This window comes from Mytilus edulis, chromosome 7 (genome assembly GCF_963676685.1).
Source record: "Mytilus edulis chromosome 7, xbMytEdul2.2, whole genome shotgun sequence".
Classification (NCBI taxonomy): domain Eukaryota; kingdom Metazoa; phylum Mollusca; class Bivalvia; order Mytilida; family Mytilidae; genus Mytilus; species Mytilus edulis.
The window spans coordinates 26,433,950-26,454,970 of record NC_092350.1 but is presented as its reverse complement, the minus strand read 5'-3'; the positions used below and the strand labels follow the sequence as shown (position 1 = coordinate 26,454,970).

General features: G+C 33.3%; 1 protein-coding gene across 2 annotated transcripts; it reads left to right on the top strand.

The window, feature by feature from the left end:
• The first annotated feature begins 3,902 nt into the window (after positions 1 to 3,902).
• Positions 3,903 to 17,957, top strand: LOC139481132 (alpha-1,6-mannosyl-glycoprotein 4-beta-N-acetylglucosaminyltransferase-like). 2 transcript variants are annotated; one of them, XM_071264243.1, is made up of 6 exons: positions 3,903 to 4,358; positions 9,650 to 9,718; positions 11,550 to 11,636; positions 14,750 to 14,799; positions 15,398 to 15,671; positions 16,181 to 17,957. In XM_071264243.1, the coding sequence occupies exons 3-6, from the start codon at positions 11,555 to 11,557 to the stop codon at positions 17,359 to 17,361; spliced, it is 1,587 nt and encodes a 528-aa protein (XP_071120344.1). In that variant the 5' UTR covers positions 3,903 to 4,358; positions 9,650 to 9,718; positions 11,550 to 11,554; the 3' UTR covers positions 17,362 to 17,957. The 2 variants fall into 2 exon arrangements, with proteins under 2 accessions (XP_071120344.1, XP_071120343.1); XM_071264242.1 differs by having other exon boundaries at positions 11,533 to 11,636.
• Positions 17,958 to 21,021: the final 3,064 nt, after the last annotated feature.

Here is a 21,021-nt window from a genome sequence, read left to right as displayed (position 1 = left end):
TTGCTATCACGTTGGCGTCGTCGTCCTGCGTCGTCTTGCGTCGTCGTCCGAATACTTTTAGTTTTCGCACTCTAACTTAAGTAAAAGTGAATAGAAATCTATGAAATTTTAACACAAGGTTTATGACCTCAAAAGGAAGGTTGGGATTGATTTTGGGAGATTTGGTCCCAACATTTTAGGAATAAGGGGCCAAAAAGGGCCCAAATGAGCATATTTATGGTTTTCGCACTATAACTTTAGTTTAAGTAAATTGAAATCTATGTAATTTTTACACAAGGTTTATGACCACAAAAGAAAGGTTGGGATTGATTTTGGGAGTTTTGGTTCCAAGAGTTTAGGAGTTAGGGGCCAAAAAAGGGCCCAAATAAGCATTATTCTTGGTTTTCGTACAATAACTTTAGTGTAAGTAAATAGAAATCAATAAAATTTAAACACAAGGTTTATGAACACAAAAGGAAGGTTGGGATTGATTTTGGGAGTTTTGGTCCCAACAGTTTAGGAATTAGGGGCCAAAAAGGGGCCCAAATAAGCATTATTCTTGGTTTTCGCACCATAACTTTAGTATAAGTAAATAGAAATCTATGAAATTTAAACACAAGGTTAATGACCATAAAAGGAAGGTTGGGTTTGATTTTGGGAGGTTTGGTCCCAACAGTTTAGGAATAAGGGGCCCAAAGGGTCCAAAATTAAACTTTGTTTGATTTCATCAAAAATTGAATAATTGGGGTTCTTTGATATGCCGAATCTAACTGTGTATGTAGATTCTTAATTTTTGGTCCCGTTTTCAAATTGGTCTACATTAAGGTCCAAAGGGTCCAAAATTAAACTTAGTTTGATTTTAACAAAAATTGAATCCTTGGGGTTCTTTGATATGCTGAATCTAAAAATGTACTTAGATTTTTGATTATTGGCCCAGTTTTCAAGTTGGTCCAAATCGGGTCCAAAATTAAACTTTGTTTGATTTCATCAAAAATTGAATAATTGGGGTTCTTTGATATGCCAAATCTAACTGTGTATGTAGATTCTTAATTTTTGGTCCCGTTTTCAAATTGGTCTACATTAAAGTTCAAAGGATCCAAAATTAAACTAAGTTTGATTTTAACAAAAATTGAATTCTTGGGCTTTTTTGATATGCTGAATCTAAACATATACTTAGATTTTTGATTATGGACCCAGTTTTGAAGTTAGTTCAAATCAGGATCCAAAATTATTATATTAAGTATTCAGCAATAGCAAGAAATCTTCAAGTGCAATAGCAAGCAATTTTCAATTGCACAGTATTGCGCAATAGCAAGAAATCTTCAATTGCACAATATTGTGCAATAGCAAATATTTTCAGTTGCACAGTATTGCGCAATAGCAAGAAATATATAATTGCACAATATTGTGCAATAGCAAGAAATTTTCAATTGGAGTTATCTTTCTTTGTCCAGAATAGTAGTTGAATCAACTTAAATCATTGTTTTATACAATATACAATGTATATTCACTTTTACTACCAACTGATAAATTAAAACAATTTTTACCGTTCAGTGATAACAAGCACTTTATTTTACATTTTAATATTTTATGATGTATTTAAATGAGTAGTTATTGTTGCAAACTCCATTAGGAATTTGAATTGAGATCAGTTTTAGAAAAAGGGAAAGGGGGATGTGAAAACAAAATGGGGGGGGGGGGGGTTAAATTTTTCTCATTTCAGATTTCATAAATAAAAAGAAAATTTCTTCAAACATTCTTTTGAGAGGATTAATATTCAACAGCATAGTGAATTGCTCAAAGACAAAAAAAATATTTTAAGTTCATTAGACCACATTTATTCTATGTCAGAAACCTATGCTGTGTCAACTTTTTAATCACAATCCAAATTTAGAGCTGAATCCAGCTTAAATGTTGTGTCCATACTTGCCCCAACTGTTCAGGGTTCAACCTCTGCGGTCGTATATAGCTGCGCCCTGCGGAGCATCTGGTTTCTTTTGTTTTGGTTCATTTTTATGATTCAGAGGTTAGTGTGGCGTCCATTTTGCTGAAGTAGTATACATTGACGACTTCAGTATGTATATTAATGAAATTTATCCTGTTGAACTTACTTTAAATAAAGATAATACTAACAATGACCACAGCCCTTTTCTCGATCTTGATATCTATATCACTAATGGAAAGCTGAATACTAAAATTTATGATAAAAGGGATGATTTTTCATTTCCTATCGTTAATTATCCGTTTTTAGATGGTGACGTTCCCTTGTCACCATCTTACGGTGTTTATATATATCTCAACTTGTACGATTCGCTCGTGTATGTAACAATGTTTTAGATTTTAATGAGAGAAATTTATGTATTACTGAAAAATTATTACACCAGGGTTTTCGATATCACAAACTAATCAAAACATTTACTAAATTTTATCATCGGTATAAAGACATCATTCGTAAATATAGCTCAACATGCAGACTTCTAATACGTTCAGGTATTTCACATCCAATTTTTTATGGTAATATTCTTTATAAAGCACAAAGGTGTCAGTATTCACCTCAGAAACTTACAAAACCTTTGAATAGACTTATTAAGAAGGGATATAATTACGATACTGTTGTCAAGTCATTAAAGATTGCATATGTTGGCGTTAATATTGAGTCACTGGTAAGGTCTTTGCATCGGAACTAAACACATTTATTCTAAAAACAGTTGTTGGCATGACACGGGTTATGTTCTTCTCATATATGTTATGATGGTATGATACTAAACCCCTAACGGGAAGGATTGTGCCTGATGTTCATATGATGAAATCATAATCTTTCAGTCGGTTTAATTAAAGTCTGGAGCTGGCATGTCAGTTAACTGCTAGTAGTCTGTTGTTATTTATGTATTATTGTCATTTTGTTTATTTTCTTTGGTTACATCTTCTGACATCAGACTCGGACTTCTCTTGAACTGAATTTTAATGTGCGTATTGTTATACGTTTACTTTTCTACATTGGTTAGAGGTATAGGGGGAGGGTTGAGATCTCACAAACATGTTTAACCCCGCCGCATTTTTGCGCCTGTCCCAAGTCAGGAGCCTCTGGCCTTTGTTAGTCTTGTATTATTTTAATTTTAGTTTCTTGTGTACAATTTGGAAATTAGTATGGCGTTCATTATCACTGGACTAGTATATATTTGTTATGGGGCCAGCTGAAGGACACCTCCGGGTGCGGTAATTTCTCGCTACATTGAAGACCTGTTGGTGACCCTCTGCTGTTGTTTTTTATTTGGTCGGGTTGTTGTCTCTTTGACACATTCCCCATTTCCATTCTCAATTTTATTATTGTTTATTAGCCCACTGAAGCGCACCTATTGCTGAAGATTTTTTCTCACTGCGTTAAATACATAAGCGGTGGCTCTATGTTGGATTTTGCTCTTCGGTCGGGTTGTTGTCTCATTGGCTAGAAGTCTTCTAAAAAACAGACCGATTGTTCAACTTCTATTCTCCTTATTTTAGAAACAGTTTTTTTTATTAAATGGAAAATACATGTAGGGATTGTGTTTCTATTAGCACTCCGTGTATACTAGTATAAAGTTCAGAAAATGTGGTACATTTGTACATGTATGATTGCAATGAGACAACTCTCTGCAAAAGACCAAATGACACAGAACTTGACAGGTATAGGTCACCACACGGTCTTCAACAATAACCGAAGCCCCTACCACATAGTCAGCTAAAATGACAAATGTAAAACAATTCAAACGAGAAAACTAACGGCCTTATATATGTACAAATTAATGAACAAAAAAGCAAATATGTTAAACAGCAACAAACGACAACCACTGAATTACAGGCTCCTGAAATGGTACAGACGGTGTTAAACATGATAGATTGCACTTAACCCTACCCATAACCTATGTAACAGTACAACATAAGGACAAAGAATAAAAATCAGTTAAAAAAGGCTGCACTCATCAGATGGATACTTATAGAAATACATAAAAACACAGCGGAGTGGACGTGAACGGGTACTTGTACATCCACACAACAGAAAGGCACTGTATATACATATCTGAGAGTACTCGAAGTAATGTAAAGAGTGTTGACCATTGAACGCATTTCAGCAAATCATGTTTCCACAATGATAGTATCAAGTGAACACTTTCCTATATTATGATATTGTTATAAATGCCGCCTTTTTGAAATGTATATTAAACGTCTGAATAAATATTTTAAATAACTTGCTCCGGTCACCTGATCATTTTACACTTTAACATTTATAAAATTGTATAAAACAATAGTGTTTCGCTCTACTAAGGCCAGCCGATGATATCAATGTATAAGTTGTACATATTTTAACAAATGGATAGATAACATCCTGCTAACAATGACTGGTAGGTAGACATACAATGGATAAACGGTGGTAATTTTTCTGTAATTTTTCTGATGAAATGAAAAAAAACCCGACTAGATACATATCATCAAATAGAATATTAAACATTGCAAAATCTATCAAAGGTTGCCTGAGGGATTTATCCTTATCTCAATATCTGTACAAAAATATAATAACACTTTATATATTTTATGCTTTTTTTAAATCATTTGTGCTTATTTCTAATTCTTTGTAAAAATAAAGTATTCGGTAGATAGTTTGATGAACAAATTGTTAATGCATGTTCATGAAGAGAACAAATTAAAGAAAATCAAAAAGATAGTCTCACCTCAGGCTACAATCGCTTGCATGGTGTTTCTCAGTTTCTATAGAATTATAGATAAACCTAATAGAATACTAAAGTACTTTGTTCAAGAACTCACCAATTACCAAAAACTATGTTTAATTTGTCATCGGCATCTAGTAACAATTTCATCCCTCTGCATTACAACGACTAATGCCAGTTTCACAAGAAAAAAGTTCCTTTTGTTGTGTTCGTGACCTCATTGTATAAATACATCAGGCACTGTTCTGGATTTACCTTCAAAAGGAACTATTAAAGTGGAATATTTGAAAGTCATGGATGCATAAGAACCTATACGGAAATATACGTAACGAACCGTAACGAAACGATCCTTTGTTCAAAACGGGACCTGCCCCGTATGTTTTGAAAATTCAACAACAAACGTAGCGAAAATTGAAACGAAGTAGAAACCTAGTAAATACGTTTCAAAGCTTAGCGGAACGTAGGAAAACGTTATTACTACGTATCGAAACGTATATTGATTACTGCGCCGTGGAAACGTGATAAGAACGTAGCACAAACCTAGTAAAACCTAGCTTACAAAATAATAGGCCATTTTTTATTCAAAACGTAGACTAGATGAAACGTAGCATTTTAAAACGTAGTAAAACGTGACAGTGTGACTGGTGCTTTACTTCATTGTATATTTAAATCAGACACTTTTCTGGATTTATCTTCATAAGGAACAATTAAAGCCGAATATTTGAAACATGGCAACAGACAAAATCCGAGGAAATCGCACGAATTCCAAAAGGAGCGAAACCGGGTAGTTCTAAAGTGTGGTGTCTCCTGCTGTGCATGCATCACTCATCATGTGAATTCACACTCAGTCAAAATGTCACAATCGGTAAAATTACATATCAAACGACTTTACTGGTAAATAGAATAGAATAGAATATATAGAATAGAATATTTTTATATTATCCCAAATTATAGGGCCCATAAAGGGCATAAAATCAGATACAATTGATTTACATATAAATTGGTAAATATCTAAGACGGCGAAAACATGTCTCTATTGAGTTGAGACACCGACACATCGTACCGGTCAATCAAGTTGTTTAGAGTTCATTTATAAATACAGTTTTTTTTTCGTGTTTCAATATTTTATCGTATGACATTTGAATGATAAGAATTCATTATGATATCTAACATACTGCTTAAATATACGTGTTCCTAGTTAGATTACCATTTTACAAAATACATAACTATATATTTGTTCTCGGTTATTATGCATCCTTTCGTATGGTAATCTACTTAAACACCAGTAACAGCACAGGACTGGTTGAATTAGATACAGATTGTGACAGAATAATCCATGTTTTACTAGCAGTGGCGGATCCAGAACTTTTCCTAAAGGGGGGGGGGGGGGGGGGGGGGCTCCAGTCATGCTTCAATGATTCCCTATATAATCAACCAATTTTTTTCCACGAAAGGGGGGGTCAGACCCCCAGCCCCAACCCCCCGCCCCCCCCCCCCCGCCCTGGATCCGCCTATGACTAGAGGCAACTAATTTCAAATCTGGCAAATTCATTTACAACAGATATAAATCAAGATAAAAAGACTGAGAGTACATAATGAACTTAAAATAGAGCGAGAGATACTAGTAATTAAAAGTTAACGTCGATGATATAAGACCCATTCACGTGCTTTGCAACACTCAAAATATTACACAAATAGCTAAAGAAAGCTTAATTCTGTATGGATGTAAAAATACGCAGCTACGTCTGCATGGTCGGCGTAGTTTTGTTTAACTAAAAGTCTTTAACTCTACTAGCACTCGCTTTTGAGAATTCTTTGGGAGGTGTTTATGTAGTCTGTTCCAAAGCTATAGGTTTTCCTCTGTCCTGTTGTTCCTCATTTTCTGTGGCAGCTTCAATTTCAAACCTTTATTTCAGTCGACCCTCTATTTAGGGCCTACTTAAGTTTATTAATTGAAAATGTGTTATCGTTCATGTACATAAAATATTCACAGTATGATCATATATAAAAAATTTCAACAATATTATCTGAATACACATAGCTCAACATTTTCTACAGAACTCATTCTTAGTCAGTAGCCTGTTGTTCAGTGGTTGTAGTTTGTTGATGTTGTTCATAAGTGTTTTCGTCTCTCGTTTTTTATATAGATTAGAACGTTGGTTTTCCCGTTCTGTGTATAGCTTAATGTTCTTTGTGATTTAAGGCTCCGTGTTGGCGTGTTGGAGGCCGTACTTGACCTATAATTGTTAACTTTTGATACAGTGTGACTGGAATGGAGAGTTGTCTCATTGTTACTCATACCACATCTTCTTATTTAAACTTATAATGATCATTTTTCTACAGTGCTTTATCCATTGGAAATATCCATTCTTAATTAGCTTTGACCGATTTTCCTGGAACTTGTTCCAAAAAAAACTGTCAAAAGGTGAAGGAATTAATTCAACAGCTTACTAGTATATATTTCCATAAAATAAAACGTTAGAAATAGATGACATCAATATAGCAACATACAGACTTCAACGTTCTTTGGAAAACAGCCCACGTGAGCATATTTATTTTTAGGAAATAAGCAATGCCTCTTTCTGTTAATTTACTCTTATATCATCATATAGATTTCAACCTCAAAAATTGTAATCTGTAAACTAGCAATGCTGAACATCGATCGATACATCATCTTCGTTATTCGTTCAAGGTAATGCATATAGTCATTTAAACTCAATCGAAACTGTGCCACGTAGCTTCTTCCATACACTTCAAATTTCGGTCAAATTCTATGACGAATCTAAATCGGTAAAAGAGAGTCGAAATTAAGATACCAAAAGGATATTCAAATCCAGCATGCATTCGGGAACCTTTGTTAGTCTTGTATTATTTTAACTTTTAGTTTCTTGTGTACAATTTGGAGTTTAATATGGTGTTCATTATCACTGAACTAGTATATATTTGTTGAGGGGGCAGCTGAAGGACACCTCCGGGTGCGAGAATTTCTCGTTGCATTGAAGACCTGTTGGTGACCTTCTGCTGTTGTCTGCTCTATGGTCGGGTTGTTGTCTCTTTGACACATTCCCCATTTCCATTCTCAATTTTATTACAATGCCATGACAAAAAAGGAAAATAGAAGAAAAGATAAACAAAGGTACACAAAACACAAAATAGAAAACCAAAGACGGAGCAGCACTGTTTGGAGTGTTGTGTAAGACTGAGCAACACTGTTTGGAGTGTTGTGCAAGACTGAGCAACACTGTTTGGAGTGTTGTGTCACAAAGACTGAACAACACTGTTTGGAGTGTTGTGTCATATTTGTTGTTTCTGCTGATCAGGTTTTGACACCATAGATAGTTTCTAGTACGGTAGCGGGCAAATTGTGCACCGTGTTTTATTTTCGTTCAAACTAGTCATCTGCGAGTGGTAGCTATAGACTTTATCGGTAATTTATATGTTCTACTTTTACAACATATTGTTTCAATAGAAATATGGGATTTCCTGCTCAGGGAAAAACTGCAAAACAAAGTGAAATCACAAGAATACTGAACTCAAATCGATTTCAATTTTTATATAAATGATGAGTTTAATTACATCGTTTCATCCTCTGTTGAAACTGTCTATCCGGTAAGTTGAGAGCTTGTTCAATTCAACGTTTTAATCAATAAGCTGCAATTACAGACAAACAAGGAGATACATTGTCAGAGTTTCCCTAAGTTTAGAATAAAGCACTAGATCATATATAGCAGTTACATGTAGACCAATTAGTGAATGTCATCTGTAGAAAAAGAACCAGAAGAAATCAAAGAGACGCATCCATTATGTTATAAGAGACGCATGCATTATTTTTCATTCAAATTCTTTAAAATTCAGAATTTTCTAAGATGCCCAATACTTATATCGACAGCTCCTGTTAAAGGAGTTACTCTGTACACTGCATTACTCGAAAGCTGTGCTGTTGAACTTGGCATACCGGTATATGCATAGACCCACTAAAATCAATGTATCATTGCTTATTTGTTCTCTGTCTAATGACCGGATGCACAGTATGAGTTCCATGCATATTTAGGACGACAACAAATAAATGATAGATCTAAGAAGGGGGTTTTGCAGAGTGGGTTGACAGGGATGAAATGCGGGAAATTTTAACTGCCTCTGTAAAAGTGGATAAGTTGGATATTAAAAACCTTTCATTCATGCAACTGGCCATCTACAGACCCCTTCAATAGTTGATGAACATGTTCTTTTAAATTTATCTTTTGTTGTAAAATGTTTTAAACAATTTTATATACGTGTGTACCGTACAATGAACAAGTCGGTCAAACGTTACAATTTTATATACGTGTGTACCGTACAATGAACAGGTCGGTTAAACGTTACAATTTATATACGTGTGTACCGTACAATGAACAAGTCGGTTAAACATTACAATTTTATATACGTGTGTATCGTACAATGAACAAGTCGGTCAAACGTTACAATTTATATACGTGTGTATCGTACAATGAACAAGTCGGTCAAACGTTACAATTTATATACGTGTGTATCGTACAATGAACAAGTCGGTCAAACGTTACAATTTATATACGTGTGTACCGTACAATGAACAAGTCGGTCAAACGTTACAATTTATATACGTGTGTACCGTACAATGAACAAGTCGGTCAAACGTTACAATTTTATATACGTGTGTACCGTACAATGAACAAGTCGGTCAAACGTTACAATTTATATACGTGTGTACCGTACAATGAACAAGTCGGTCAAACGTTACAATTTATATACGTGTGTACCGTACAATGAACAAGTCGGTCAAACGTTACAATTTTATATACGTGTGTACCGTACAATGAACAAGTCGGTCAAACGTTACAATTTATATACGTGTGTACCGTACAATGAACAAGTCGGTTAAACATTATAATTTGCAGTTTTATTCATCTAAACTTTTAAAATTATTAACGTGAAAGCATTTTCTATTCCAGGTTCCGATCAATAACCAAAAACTGAACAGACTAACTAGGACTGAGATGAATTGATGTAATGTTTGTATGGTATGTATTATCCATTTTTTTTTCTTGAGTCACATTTATATAATGGAAGGGCAGATACGAAAATTTTTGAACTAATAGATAGATATGTTCTCCGATCGTGGTATTTTTTTTTTAAAAAATCGGAGGTTATGCATTTTCTACATCCGACTTGATAGATACGCATGTCGTCGACTTGATATCTAATTGTTCTGCTTAACTATGAAATAGATAAATTGAAACATTATGCAAATGGTGTTTTTATAATAGAACAATTCGTAATTGAGAAGAAAATTGTCATTTTAATTGTTTCTATTAACTTTTTTTTTTGTTACTATATATAGTAAACATTACAGTAAGCATTTGTCGCGTTCTCTGACAAGGAGCTTCGAATCTTTTGTTCTATTTCAACTGGGTTTCCGCCTGCTTGTAAATTATTGATGTAAGAAACAATACCACGGTCTTTGTAATTGAGGAATATCAGCTCTCCGATCGTGAATATTTGCAGAGAAGGTGTGTTCGAATCACAGGCACTTGTCTCAGACAAAAAATCTTGTATATCTTAATATAAAGTATATTAGATTTTTTCTGAGACAAGTGCCTGTGGTTCGAATAGCTATTTTTTTTACTAAAAGTACTTGACGACAGTCTTTCAAGTTGGATGATGAAAATGCATATCTTCGAAAAATTATATTTTTTTGTGTGTGATAACTAGGGTGTATAGTCTTCAACAACTAAAAAAATCTAGTCTACCCTTCCACGAAACACTAATTAGAATTTTTTTTAAATGTTTATGAATTTTTTTAAAATTCCACCTGACAACCGATTAGACAATAAAATTGAGAATGGAAATGGGGAATGTGCCAAAGAGACAACAACCCGACCATAGAGTAAACAGCAGAAGGTCACTAACAGGTCTTCAATGCAACGAACAATTCTCGCACCCGGAGGCGTCCTTCAGCTGGCCCCTAAACAAATATATACTGGTTCAGTGATAATGAACACCATACTAAACTCCAAATGGTACACAAGAAGCGCGTCATCCCTACAATGGCTTCCATTTTTACGATTGTGAAAATTAACTGGCGTGATGGGGAGATCATTTGGCGAAGTAGATTCCTGACTGTATTGAAGAAATTGGAGTAAGTTTTGTGTTTACATATGCACTTTCTAACCTGTTTTTTCTTCTTGTTCTTCTTTCTTATTCCATTTTATTTTAATTTAATAAGGATATGATCCGTGAAATAAATATGTATAAATATAGTTGTCTTTGTATTTCAAAGCTTATGTTGACAGACATTTACAGAAAATCATCTGTACTTATGTATCCCTACCTAGTTCTGTTGGTTTTTTTCCGTTTTTTTCCAGAATTTAATTGCATTTTACGCATTGTTAAATATAAATGTCATATGTTTATATGTCCCCTTTGTAGCATAGATAAAATTAATAATAGCTTTTATTAGAGAAAACGTCAATATATATATAATTATGTATATAAATAAATACATTTTTTTCAAGGGACTTGCTGATGCACGCCTCCGAAATCGGCACTTTCTAGCTGTATTGAAGACCCATTGGCGTCTTTCTGCTGTTTTCTGCTCTTTGGTCGTGTTGTCTCCATTTCCACTCTCAATTTTTTATTCAAATCATTAGATAAAAATATCATTTTAATCATTTATATGAAATATGTAAATAATTAATCGTCGACAATGTATATTTTTTTTTATATGGAATTGATTTACTTTTATCTATTATAATAGGCATATACATTGTACGAACGGTAGTATTTTTTAAGCAGATATATGACAATAATGATATGAGAAATATTTGATTGACAGAAAAATTTCTTTTACAGGAAGAATGAAAAATACACGACTTAAATGTTGGAAACAATTACTTTGTATATTTGTCATCGTGTGGATCTTCAATTTTCTTATCACAGGTAGGTAGCAAAAGTAAGTTTTTATTTTTTATGCGGGTATAAGTAAATTTGACCAATTGTTTTCTATGAGTGATTGTTCGAAGTATCAGTCTATGGAAGAAGCGAATCGATAAAAACATTTCTTATATCACATAGCGAAATTGTCTAAAATCAATTGTAAATATGCAGACATTCCATGCGGAAATTGTAGTTTTCGGCAACGAAAAATTAAGAAAATACTTACTTTAAAAGTTATTGTTCAAATATAAACATCAATTGATTCCAAATATATATTCAGAAGTTAGTTAGAGGCAAAAGTCTATGTCCGTGTAAAATTTGAAGTGCTATGTTTTTCTTATATACATTAATAAACAAATGCTATTAATTCTTATATCAATGCGATACTTTTAAAATATCATAGCAGTGTTTTTGTTATATCAATATTAGTACTTATTAGTATTGATATTAGACTGCTGTACTCATATTTTGACAATTTTACCTATTATGTCTTTTTTTCACGATGACAAAATTTGATGAGACTGTCATACACGTGAGAGGTTTAGCGCTGTAAAGACAAGTTCAATCCAACATTTTTAAAATTTGACAGTGCCAGAACCGAGTCAGAAATATGACTGTTGCTGTCCATTCGTTTGGTGTGTTTATCATTTGTTTTTACCATTTGAAAAGGGACTTTCTGTTTTGAGTTTTCATCGGAGTTCAGTATTTTTGTGATTTTACTTCTTATAGTAGTATTGTATGTAAATAAGCAGTTTTAAGACCATTGCTTACATTCAAATTGTTTTTGGAAACATCTTTCTCAATTGGTTTTGGAAGCAAAACTAATCAAATAAGGGTTTAATAAACAATGTCGTTATCAAATAGCTAAGTATCAAAATGATTGTTCACATATATAAAATTTAGCAAACTTTATAATGAAGGCATCGAAATAATATATATATATCCGATATTCTCCCAACGCAAACTTGGAAGACTTTCTTTATTGGTAACAATGAAACTAACTTGTACCAAAGATGAATCATACTGTCCTCGTTCAGATTGATTCGACAAAATCTGACCTGTACTTTTGAATCTCGTATTTTATACAAATTAGACCGTTGGTTTTCCTGTTTGAATGGTTTAACACTTGTAACTTTTTGGTCCTACATAGCGTGGTGTTCGCTGTGAGCCAAGGTACCGTGTTAAAGGCCCTACTTTGATCTATAATGGTTTACATTGAACAAATTATTACTTTGATGGAAAGTTGTCTCATTCGAACTCATGCATCATCGTCTGAAATTTCCCATAATGCAACTCGTTGATATAAGACAATATCGCTCGTTGATATAAGACAAGTTTTTTTCGAATCGCTTCTTCCATAGCCTGAGTATAATGTTGTTTTTTTTCTCTGCGAAAAAATAAATAAAAAATGGCCATTACAGACTTCCTCGACCATTATTACAGACCTTGGACATATAACAGGGCCATTATACCCATTCATTAATACTATAGTAAAGCCGAACTTTTGAAGTATAAGGGCCATTATAAAACACCCATTTCTTAATACATTTATTAATCAACTGAAAAAAGTGTATGTGTTACTGCCAACTTGATGTACTCTCTTACTCTTTTAATGACAGTTTAGTTTGAAAAAAAATTGTACTTCACCATGATCAAGCTTTAAATATACCAAATATCCAAGATATTAAGTTGAAAGAAGTTATGTGTTGAAAACAGGATGAACAGCGATCCCTTTATATGGTTCTTTAATGTTTGTTGCTGGTTACTAAATTAAATAAAATACAAAAAGGTCTTATTAACTTTATTAAAAACCCTAACTGGGCTGACACAGACAAGCTGGGCATTAATACAGGGCCATTACAGAAAAACAGGGCCATTACAGAAATAACCGGGCCATAACACAAAAACAGGGCCATTACACAAAAACAGGGCCATTACAGAAAAAAACAGGGCCATTACAGAAAATATGTTATTTTTAATAACCAGTCATTTTTGGCAATAATGTTCTTAGTTGGTTAATAAATTGTAATGGCTCAATTAATCTTTATTCTAGATATGTTGCAGGGCCAAGACAACAATCAAAAGGCAACCATAACCACTTGTTGAAGTATGTTCAACAAATCATTTTCAATACGATTTTCTACAAGATCTGTTTTGCCATAACATATCAATATCAATAAAAGAAGATGTTTGGGTATACGTCAATGTGACAGAGACCCAGCACAAATAAAAAGGAGTATAATACATGTATATACAAATATTTAAAAAAAAATATACATTGATATGTTTTTCATGTACACTATAAGAAGATAAAACAATCTAAGGTTTGGCGTTTGGGGCGTAGGACATTTTAGCGAATAAATTTAAACCACTAGGGGACATTTTAGCGCCGACATTAGAGCCTATTTTAGCGCCGGATTAGTCCGTTCACCTGTATAATCTGTAGCCCATTTTAGCGAAATCTTACCTGGTTGAATAATCTCACTAATCTTTGGGCAGAAGTTCTGTGTAATTCAAAGCGAACAAATAATGGTCCAGAGTCGTTACGTGCCTGTTATAATGAGCAAAAAAAGTTGTAACTCAGCTATGACACTATTATCAAATTGCAAACACCAACATATTTAAAAATACGAAGTATAGAAGAATGTGCACCACAATCTAGACATGATAAAGAGAAAGAACAGTTCCTTATGCAATTTAACAGTATTGTACAGGGGGTAACTATATCCAGAACCAATTACGTACGTTCTCTAGGGCTAGAACGGACTTTTAACATTTGATTAAATCTTTTAGACATTTATTATTGTATTTGAATGGACAACATATTTTTTATACTGTACTGTCTTGGGTCTATTATATTTTGTTATCTGTTATATATTATAATGGGTTAAAAATATTTCGCTAAAATGGGTTAAAAATTAGGCGCTGAAACTTTGTCGCTAAAACGTCCGATTTTTTTCGCGCAAATGTCCTATCAATGCGCTAAAATGTCCTCCGCCGGGCGTTTGATGGGGGTAAAAATACATTATTTCTACAACAATTTTGATTTATCCTCCGCCGGGCGTTTGATGGGGGTAAAAATACATTATTTCTACAACAATTTTGATTTATTTTAGTTGATGTACACATACCACAACCATTGAAACACTTGCTAGAAATACAAGAGGTAAGACGGCATCTAAACATTCTATATGTTTCTAGCGTTTAAATCTGAATTTTATATTCAAAAAGAAAAAGAAAAAAGACAACATTTACCGCTTATTGTTTGTTGTTATTCGTGCAGTTGGTGTATAATGAACACTAAAAGCAGCTCACTAACAGTAAATAGTATCGAACATGAATGAAATATTGCCACTGGACGTTGAGCTTCCAACAATCAATCATTTGATTTAACGTTTAAAGATGTGTTCATCCCGAACAGAAAAGTTTTAGGTTCACCATTCTTTTCCGTTGTTTGTTTCGATTTCAGTTGACCTATGAATCTTTGAACCGAACTTAAAGCTTTGCAAATTTTGATTTGTTAAATAAGCAAAAAAAAAAGAAGATCTCATGTTCGATACTGACGATTTCATTCATTTATAGCTATCATGTATTAAATTAGTTTGATGATTGAAAAATGTGTGTACTAACTGATGAACCGTTATAACTAATATTTCGACTTTCTTTAACTTGATGATTTCAAATCTTGAAGTTTATTATCATCTATATCTGAAAACAGTCGATCCCATCTCGTTGTATTTTATATCATGTTGTTTTACCTGTAGGCACAGTTTGCAGTAAATGAAACAATATTTCGAAAGAACATTGTTCCAAACGTGAGGTTGACTAGAGAAGCAAAGAAACCAGAGCCAGACAAAAAAATCCATAACAGTAATGAAAACGATAATGCTGATGCTTCGTTCTTCAATAGTTGGCGAAAACAAGAAAACGACACTTTGGCGTTACCTTCCCCGCTTTCTGCATTTCAGCAATACTACAACAAGTATGGTAATACAGATGATAGTGTTATTCTTTATGGACACAGAAGAAATTCAGCAGGTAAACTAACAATTGAATAAGTATTTTGTCATAGCTTTTTAACAATAGTACATACGTTAATCTGTGTAAATAAATTGGTGCGGTCTGTAAACCTCATAAGTTGTCTGCACAACTTCTGAAGCAATGCTGTCGGCTCTCCGAACAGTGGACTCTCGTTTAAGTAATTGTTCGTTGTATAGCTGCACATCCACACACTGTCGGAAAGGAAATTTAAATTCGATATTTAATTAAGAAGAAAACAAAGTTGCCTGTACGCACAAAATCACTATCGACAACTCCTCACTGGGTCCTTAGTAACAAAATTCTGCCGTTATACCCAAAATACAGTGCTTGTGTCAACATCTCAGTTCAGATATATCGCTCTTCATCGAGGTCGTCCTGCTTAGTAGAACCTGAGTTATTGATTTGTTGTTCTGTTTTTCTCGTCATGAACACTAGTATTTTTTTTTATCTGTAACAGCTCTTCGAATAACATTTAACTTAATTTGACTTATTGTATTTATTAACAGGTTATTTGACATTGGCAATACCCACGGTGAAAAGACCTTTTAACAACTACTACTACCTCAACTTCACATTAAACTCATTGGTATCCAATATCGACAACAGTATAGCAAGTGAGGTGGTCATTGTGATTTTTATGGCAGATTTAGATATGGCATGGAATAAACATACAGCACGATTATTATATTTAGACTTCAGAATTCATTTTGACAGCGGACTCATCCACATTATAAGTGCTCCGTCAAAAATTTACCCAGACCTTGCAATACTTAAAAAAACAAAGGCAGACCCTGTTGCAAGAGTAAAATGGAGATCAAAACAAAATATTGATTTTGCATTTTTAATGCTTTATAGCCAAGGTATCAACAAGTATTTTATTCAGCTCGAAGATGACATTCTTGTAGCACCAGGATTTTTAAATGATATTAAAAGTTTTGTTCTCAGACAAAATGAAAGTTGGATATGTTTAGAATTTTCAAGCCTTGGATTCATAGGAAAAATGTTTCATTCTAAGGATCTTTTCTCTATATCATCTGTCTTGCTGTCGAATTTTTCTTCGTCTCCATGTGATATTCTTCTAGGATATATTCGGAGATATATGGGTCAACCATTACCAATACACTCACCATACAGTTTATTTCAACACATTGGAAGGATTTCATCTTTAAAAAATAAAATGATGCCATCAGTTGACATAAAATTTAAAGGATTTGGATCTAAAGTTCCGCTTATTACGATTTTACCTCAAGGAGATAAACCGCCTGCTAAATTTAAGATCGACATGGATATCGTACCAGGATACCGTCCGGAAAATATTTATACAAATAATTCATATTTTTGGGCGAAAGGAATAAAGAAAAGGCAATATTTTAAAATAATATTTGAAAAACCATTAAATATATCAAGACTTATTATATCTACAGGGAATATTATAGACAAGACCGATACATTAGAATTAGGAATTTTAAAAGTTGGTGCTAATGAAAAAGATAGATTTTATTGTAGCGATTTGAGAAAAGTCGGCAACTTTGCCGGTGGTGACGTAGATTCGTTAATACAAGGAATAGTTCTTCCGAAGAACATTAATTGTTTACACATTGAGGTGAAGAGAACACAATTCAAATGGCTTATAATCCGTGATCTGCAAGTATTTATAGATAGAAATAGCAGTCGGAAACCCGGTTGAAATAGAACAAAAGAATCGAAGCTTTTTGTTAGAGAAGGCGATAAATGCTTACTGTAATGTTTACAATAGTGACAACAATTTTAAAAGTTAATAGAAACAAACAAAATTACAATTTTCTTCTCAATTACGAAGTGTTTTATTTTAAAAACACCATTTGCGTCAGTTTTAAATTTATTTAGTACATAGTTAAGCAGAACAATTAGATAGCAAGTCGACGACATGGGTATCTTTCAAGTTGGATGTAGAAAATGCATAACCTCCGATTTTATTTGGAAATTTACCAAGGACGGAAAACATATCAATCTATTAGTTCAGTAATTTTCGTGTCTGCCCTCCCATTATGTGACTGAAGAGAAAAGAGAAAATCGAGTGCACCTTTTTATGTTAGGCTGTGTTTGAGTTGAATATTTTGTCTTGATATCGTTCAAAGCAAGGATATTTCATACATCGTCTCACTTGAGATTCTATCATTTTTGTATATCAAAGCTACAGTTTTGACTTTATAATATCAAAAACCACAGTATTAAAAGATGAATATATGGGTCAAGCACAGGGGCTTTTTTAGTGGGTCAGACGAGGTTTTACTGTTAATTGCGATCGCTATCCTAAAAAAAAAACCGTTTTTTATATAGGATAGCGATCGCCATTGACAGTAAAACCTCGTCTGACCCACTTAACAAGCCCCTGTGGGTCAATTGAAATACCTATCTATAAATGAATCACAAAAACAGAGTAGGTGTGTTCGAATAGCTATTTTTTTTTGACTGAAAGTACTTGACGACAGTCTTTCAGTTTGGATGAAAATGCATATCTTCGAAAAATTATAATTATTTGTGTGTGAAAACTAGGGTTTATAGTCTTCAACCACTAAAAAAATCTGTCCTTTCACGAAATATTTAATTGGAATTTTTTTTAATGTTTATGAATTTTCGAAAATTCCACCTGAAAACAGATCAGACAATAGTTTTAAGTTGAACCAATGCAGACAAGATCATTAACTGATGCTCATTAGCTAGTTGATACATTTGTCTTTTAAAATACAACTGACATATAAGGATCGTAATGGTGCAATGTGGATAAATTTATCGGTTTCCGAGAGCAAAACTGGCGCGTCATCCCTACAATGGCTTCCATTTCTACGATTGTAAAAATGAACTGGCGTAATGGGGAGATAATTTTGACGAAGTAGAATCCTGACTGATAGGGGATTTTTTGAAAATAAATAACTCAGCCATGATAATCACAAACATAAATAGTTTGTTCTGGGTTAGTTTGAAAATGAATTACCTGACTTGCAATGTATTGAAAATAAATAACTCAACAGGTCTAATCAAAAGTATGAGATGGCACGAGATTCTTCATAAATTCATCTTTTCCCCCCCAAAAAAAATCGGGAAACACTTTCCAAATCTTTTAATAATAAAAGTATAAATATTATTTAAATGTACTTGAAATGTCTGAAAATTGGTTTCATTTAACTTGATGTATATTTTCTCAGAACACTTACCTCACTTTTATTACAGGGCCGTAACTACATTGAGGCAAACGCCTCATGTAGGAAATTTCAAACCCAAAAGCTTGTCTCAATATCAAATTGTGTTCACGGCGAGTGCCTTGCAAGAATCAAGTTCTGTTCTCCCTCAGACGTAGCCCCTGATTTTTCGGGATCAATGTTTCTTGTTTATTTGTCTATTTGTCATTGATTGCCCTTCTGTATTCTGTTAGTGTTGCATTTCTTTAGTAATTTAGTAAATTTGCTATTAACTTGATCATGAGCTAAAAAAAAAAAAGAAGCCACAGACCTAACTATGTGAATTACATTTTTGCTTTATCATGCATTTTTGTCTTTTGATGTTGTCCCTAGAAACTTAAGTCTTGCACTGAATCTATACATTTTGTTTTTTAACCAAAATATTGTCAAAAAAATATTTTAACAGAACATGCATTTTCAGATTAAGAAAGGGTTTTGGGAACATCCAGAAAGCATGATTTTGCATCATTTGTTCTATAGTTTCTTGGGCCTTCAATGGCTCCAAAACCCTTAAAAAACATTTCCTAGCTCCACTCGGCGAAATATGTTTGCCAATACTTTAACAAAAAGTCTACTTCAACCATACTTTAATACTGTTTTATATGCATGTACATGTATATGCAGTTGGGAATATAGAAGATTCATTTCATGCAGAAGATGATGATTATTTCTGATTAAATGGTACATAATGACTTGACTATACATGTATTATTTATAATAAACAAATAATTCAAAAATTGTATGTTTTCGAATATATTATAGTTGTGAAAATAAATAATCAGTCCCTTGCCTTAATGAAAATAAAAAATCTTGCTTCAATAGTGCAGAAAATAGATAACCTGTCCTCTTAGTTTACAAAAATAGATAACCGATCCAAAACAAATTCTCCTGCCCCCTCCAGAATATCAAATGGTCGTCCCCTAACACCACCATCTTAAAAAATAAAAATTTACAATAGGGAACGAATCATTGTCCTTTTTGTCGTAAATAGTGTGGGGTTTCCTGTGTAAAACAGAAATATCTAAATCAAGGAAAGGACAGTTATTATCACTTACATTAGATTTATTTAAAGTGAGTTCCTTTGTGTATATTTCGGCACAGTATTTAGAAAATCCTGGATTATCTAACGAAAAAAATATCAAGATAACGATAAGTGTTGTTGAAACGCAATTTAGAAGGGTTTTACTGAATTTGGTCATAAACTGTGATTCATAACAGTACAAAAAATCAAGTCTGCTATTAAAGGGGCGAAATTAGCGCCTTTATGAATATCTACAATCTGTCGATAGACTTTGTTAAACGAAAAGTACAGGAATATTATCAAGGATCATGATCATAGAAACCAACAACACATAACCAAAGAAATCAACAAGACATGAACAAAGAAACCAACAAGACATGAACAAAGAAACCAACAAGACATGAACAAAGAAACCAACTAGACATGAACAAAGAAACACCAAGACATGAACAAAGAAACCAACAAGGCATGAACAAAGAAACCAACAAGACACGAACAAAGAAACACCAGGACATGAACAAAGAAACCAACAAGACATGAACAAAGAAACACGAAGACATGACAAAAAAACCAACATGACAAGAACAAAGAAACACTAAGACATGAACAGAGAAACCAACAAGAAATGAACAAAGAAACACCAAGACACGAACAAAGAAACACCAGGACATGAACAAAGAAACCAACAAGACATGAACAAAGAAACACGAAGACATGACAAAAAAACCAACATGACAAGAACAAAGAAACACTAAGACATGAACAGAGAAACCAACAAGAAATGAACAAAGAAACACCAAGACATTAACAAAGAAACCAACAAGACCTAAAAAAAGAAACCAACAAGACATAAACAAAGAAACCAACAAAACATGAACAAAGAAACACCAGGACATGAACAAAGAAACCAAAATAACAAGAACAAAGAAACACCAAGACATGAACAAAGAAATCAACAAGACACGAACAAAGAAACCAACAAGACATGAACAAAGAAACCAACAAGACATCAACAAAGAAACCAAAATGACAAAAGCAAAGAAATCAACAAGTCATGAACAAAGAAACACTAAGACAAGAACAAAGAAACCAACAAGACATGAACCAA

What these genes read in the sequence shown, in the direction of transcription:
- LOC139481132 (XM_071264243.1), top strand. Translation starts at nt 11,555, where the DNA reads ATGAAAAATACACGACTTAAATGTTGGAAACAATTACTTTGTATATTT. An exon ending in CTTCAATTTTCTTATCACAG is followed by an intron (nt 11,637 to 14,749) that starts GTAGGTAGCAAA and finishes GATTTATTTTAG; the next exon opens with TTGATGTACACATACCACAA. An exon ending in ACACAGAAGAAATTCAGCAG is followed by an intron (nt 15,672 to 16,180) that starts GTAAACTAACAA and finishes ATTTATTAACAG; the next exon opens with GTTATTTGACATTGGCAATA.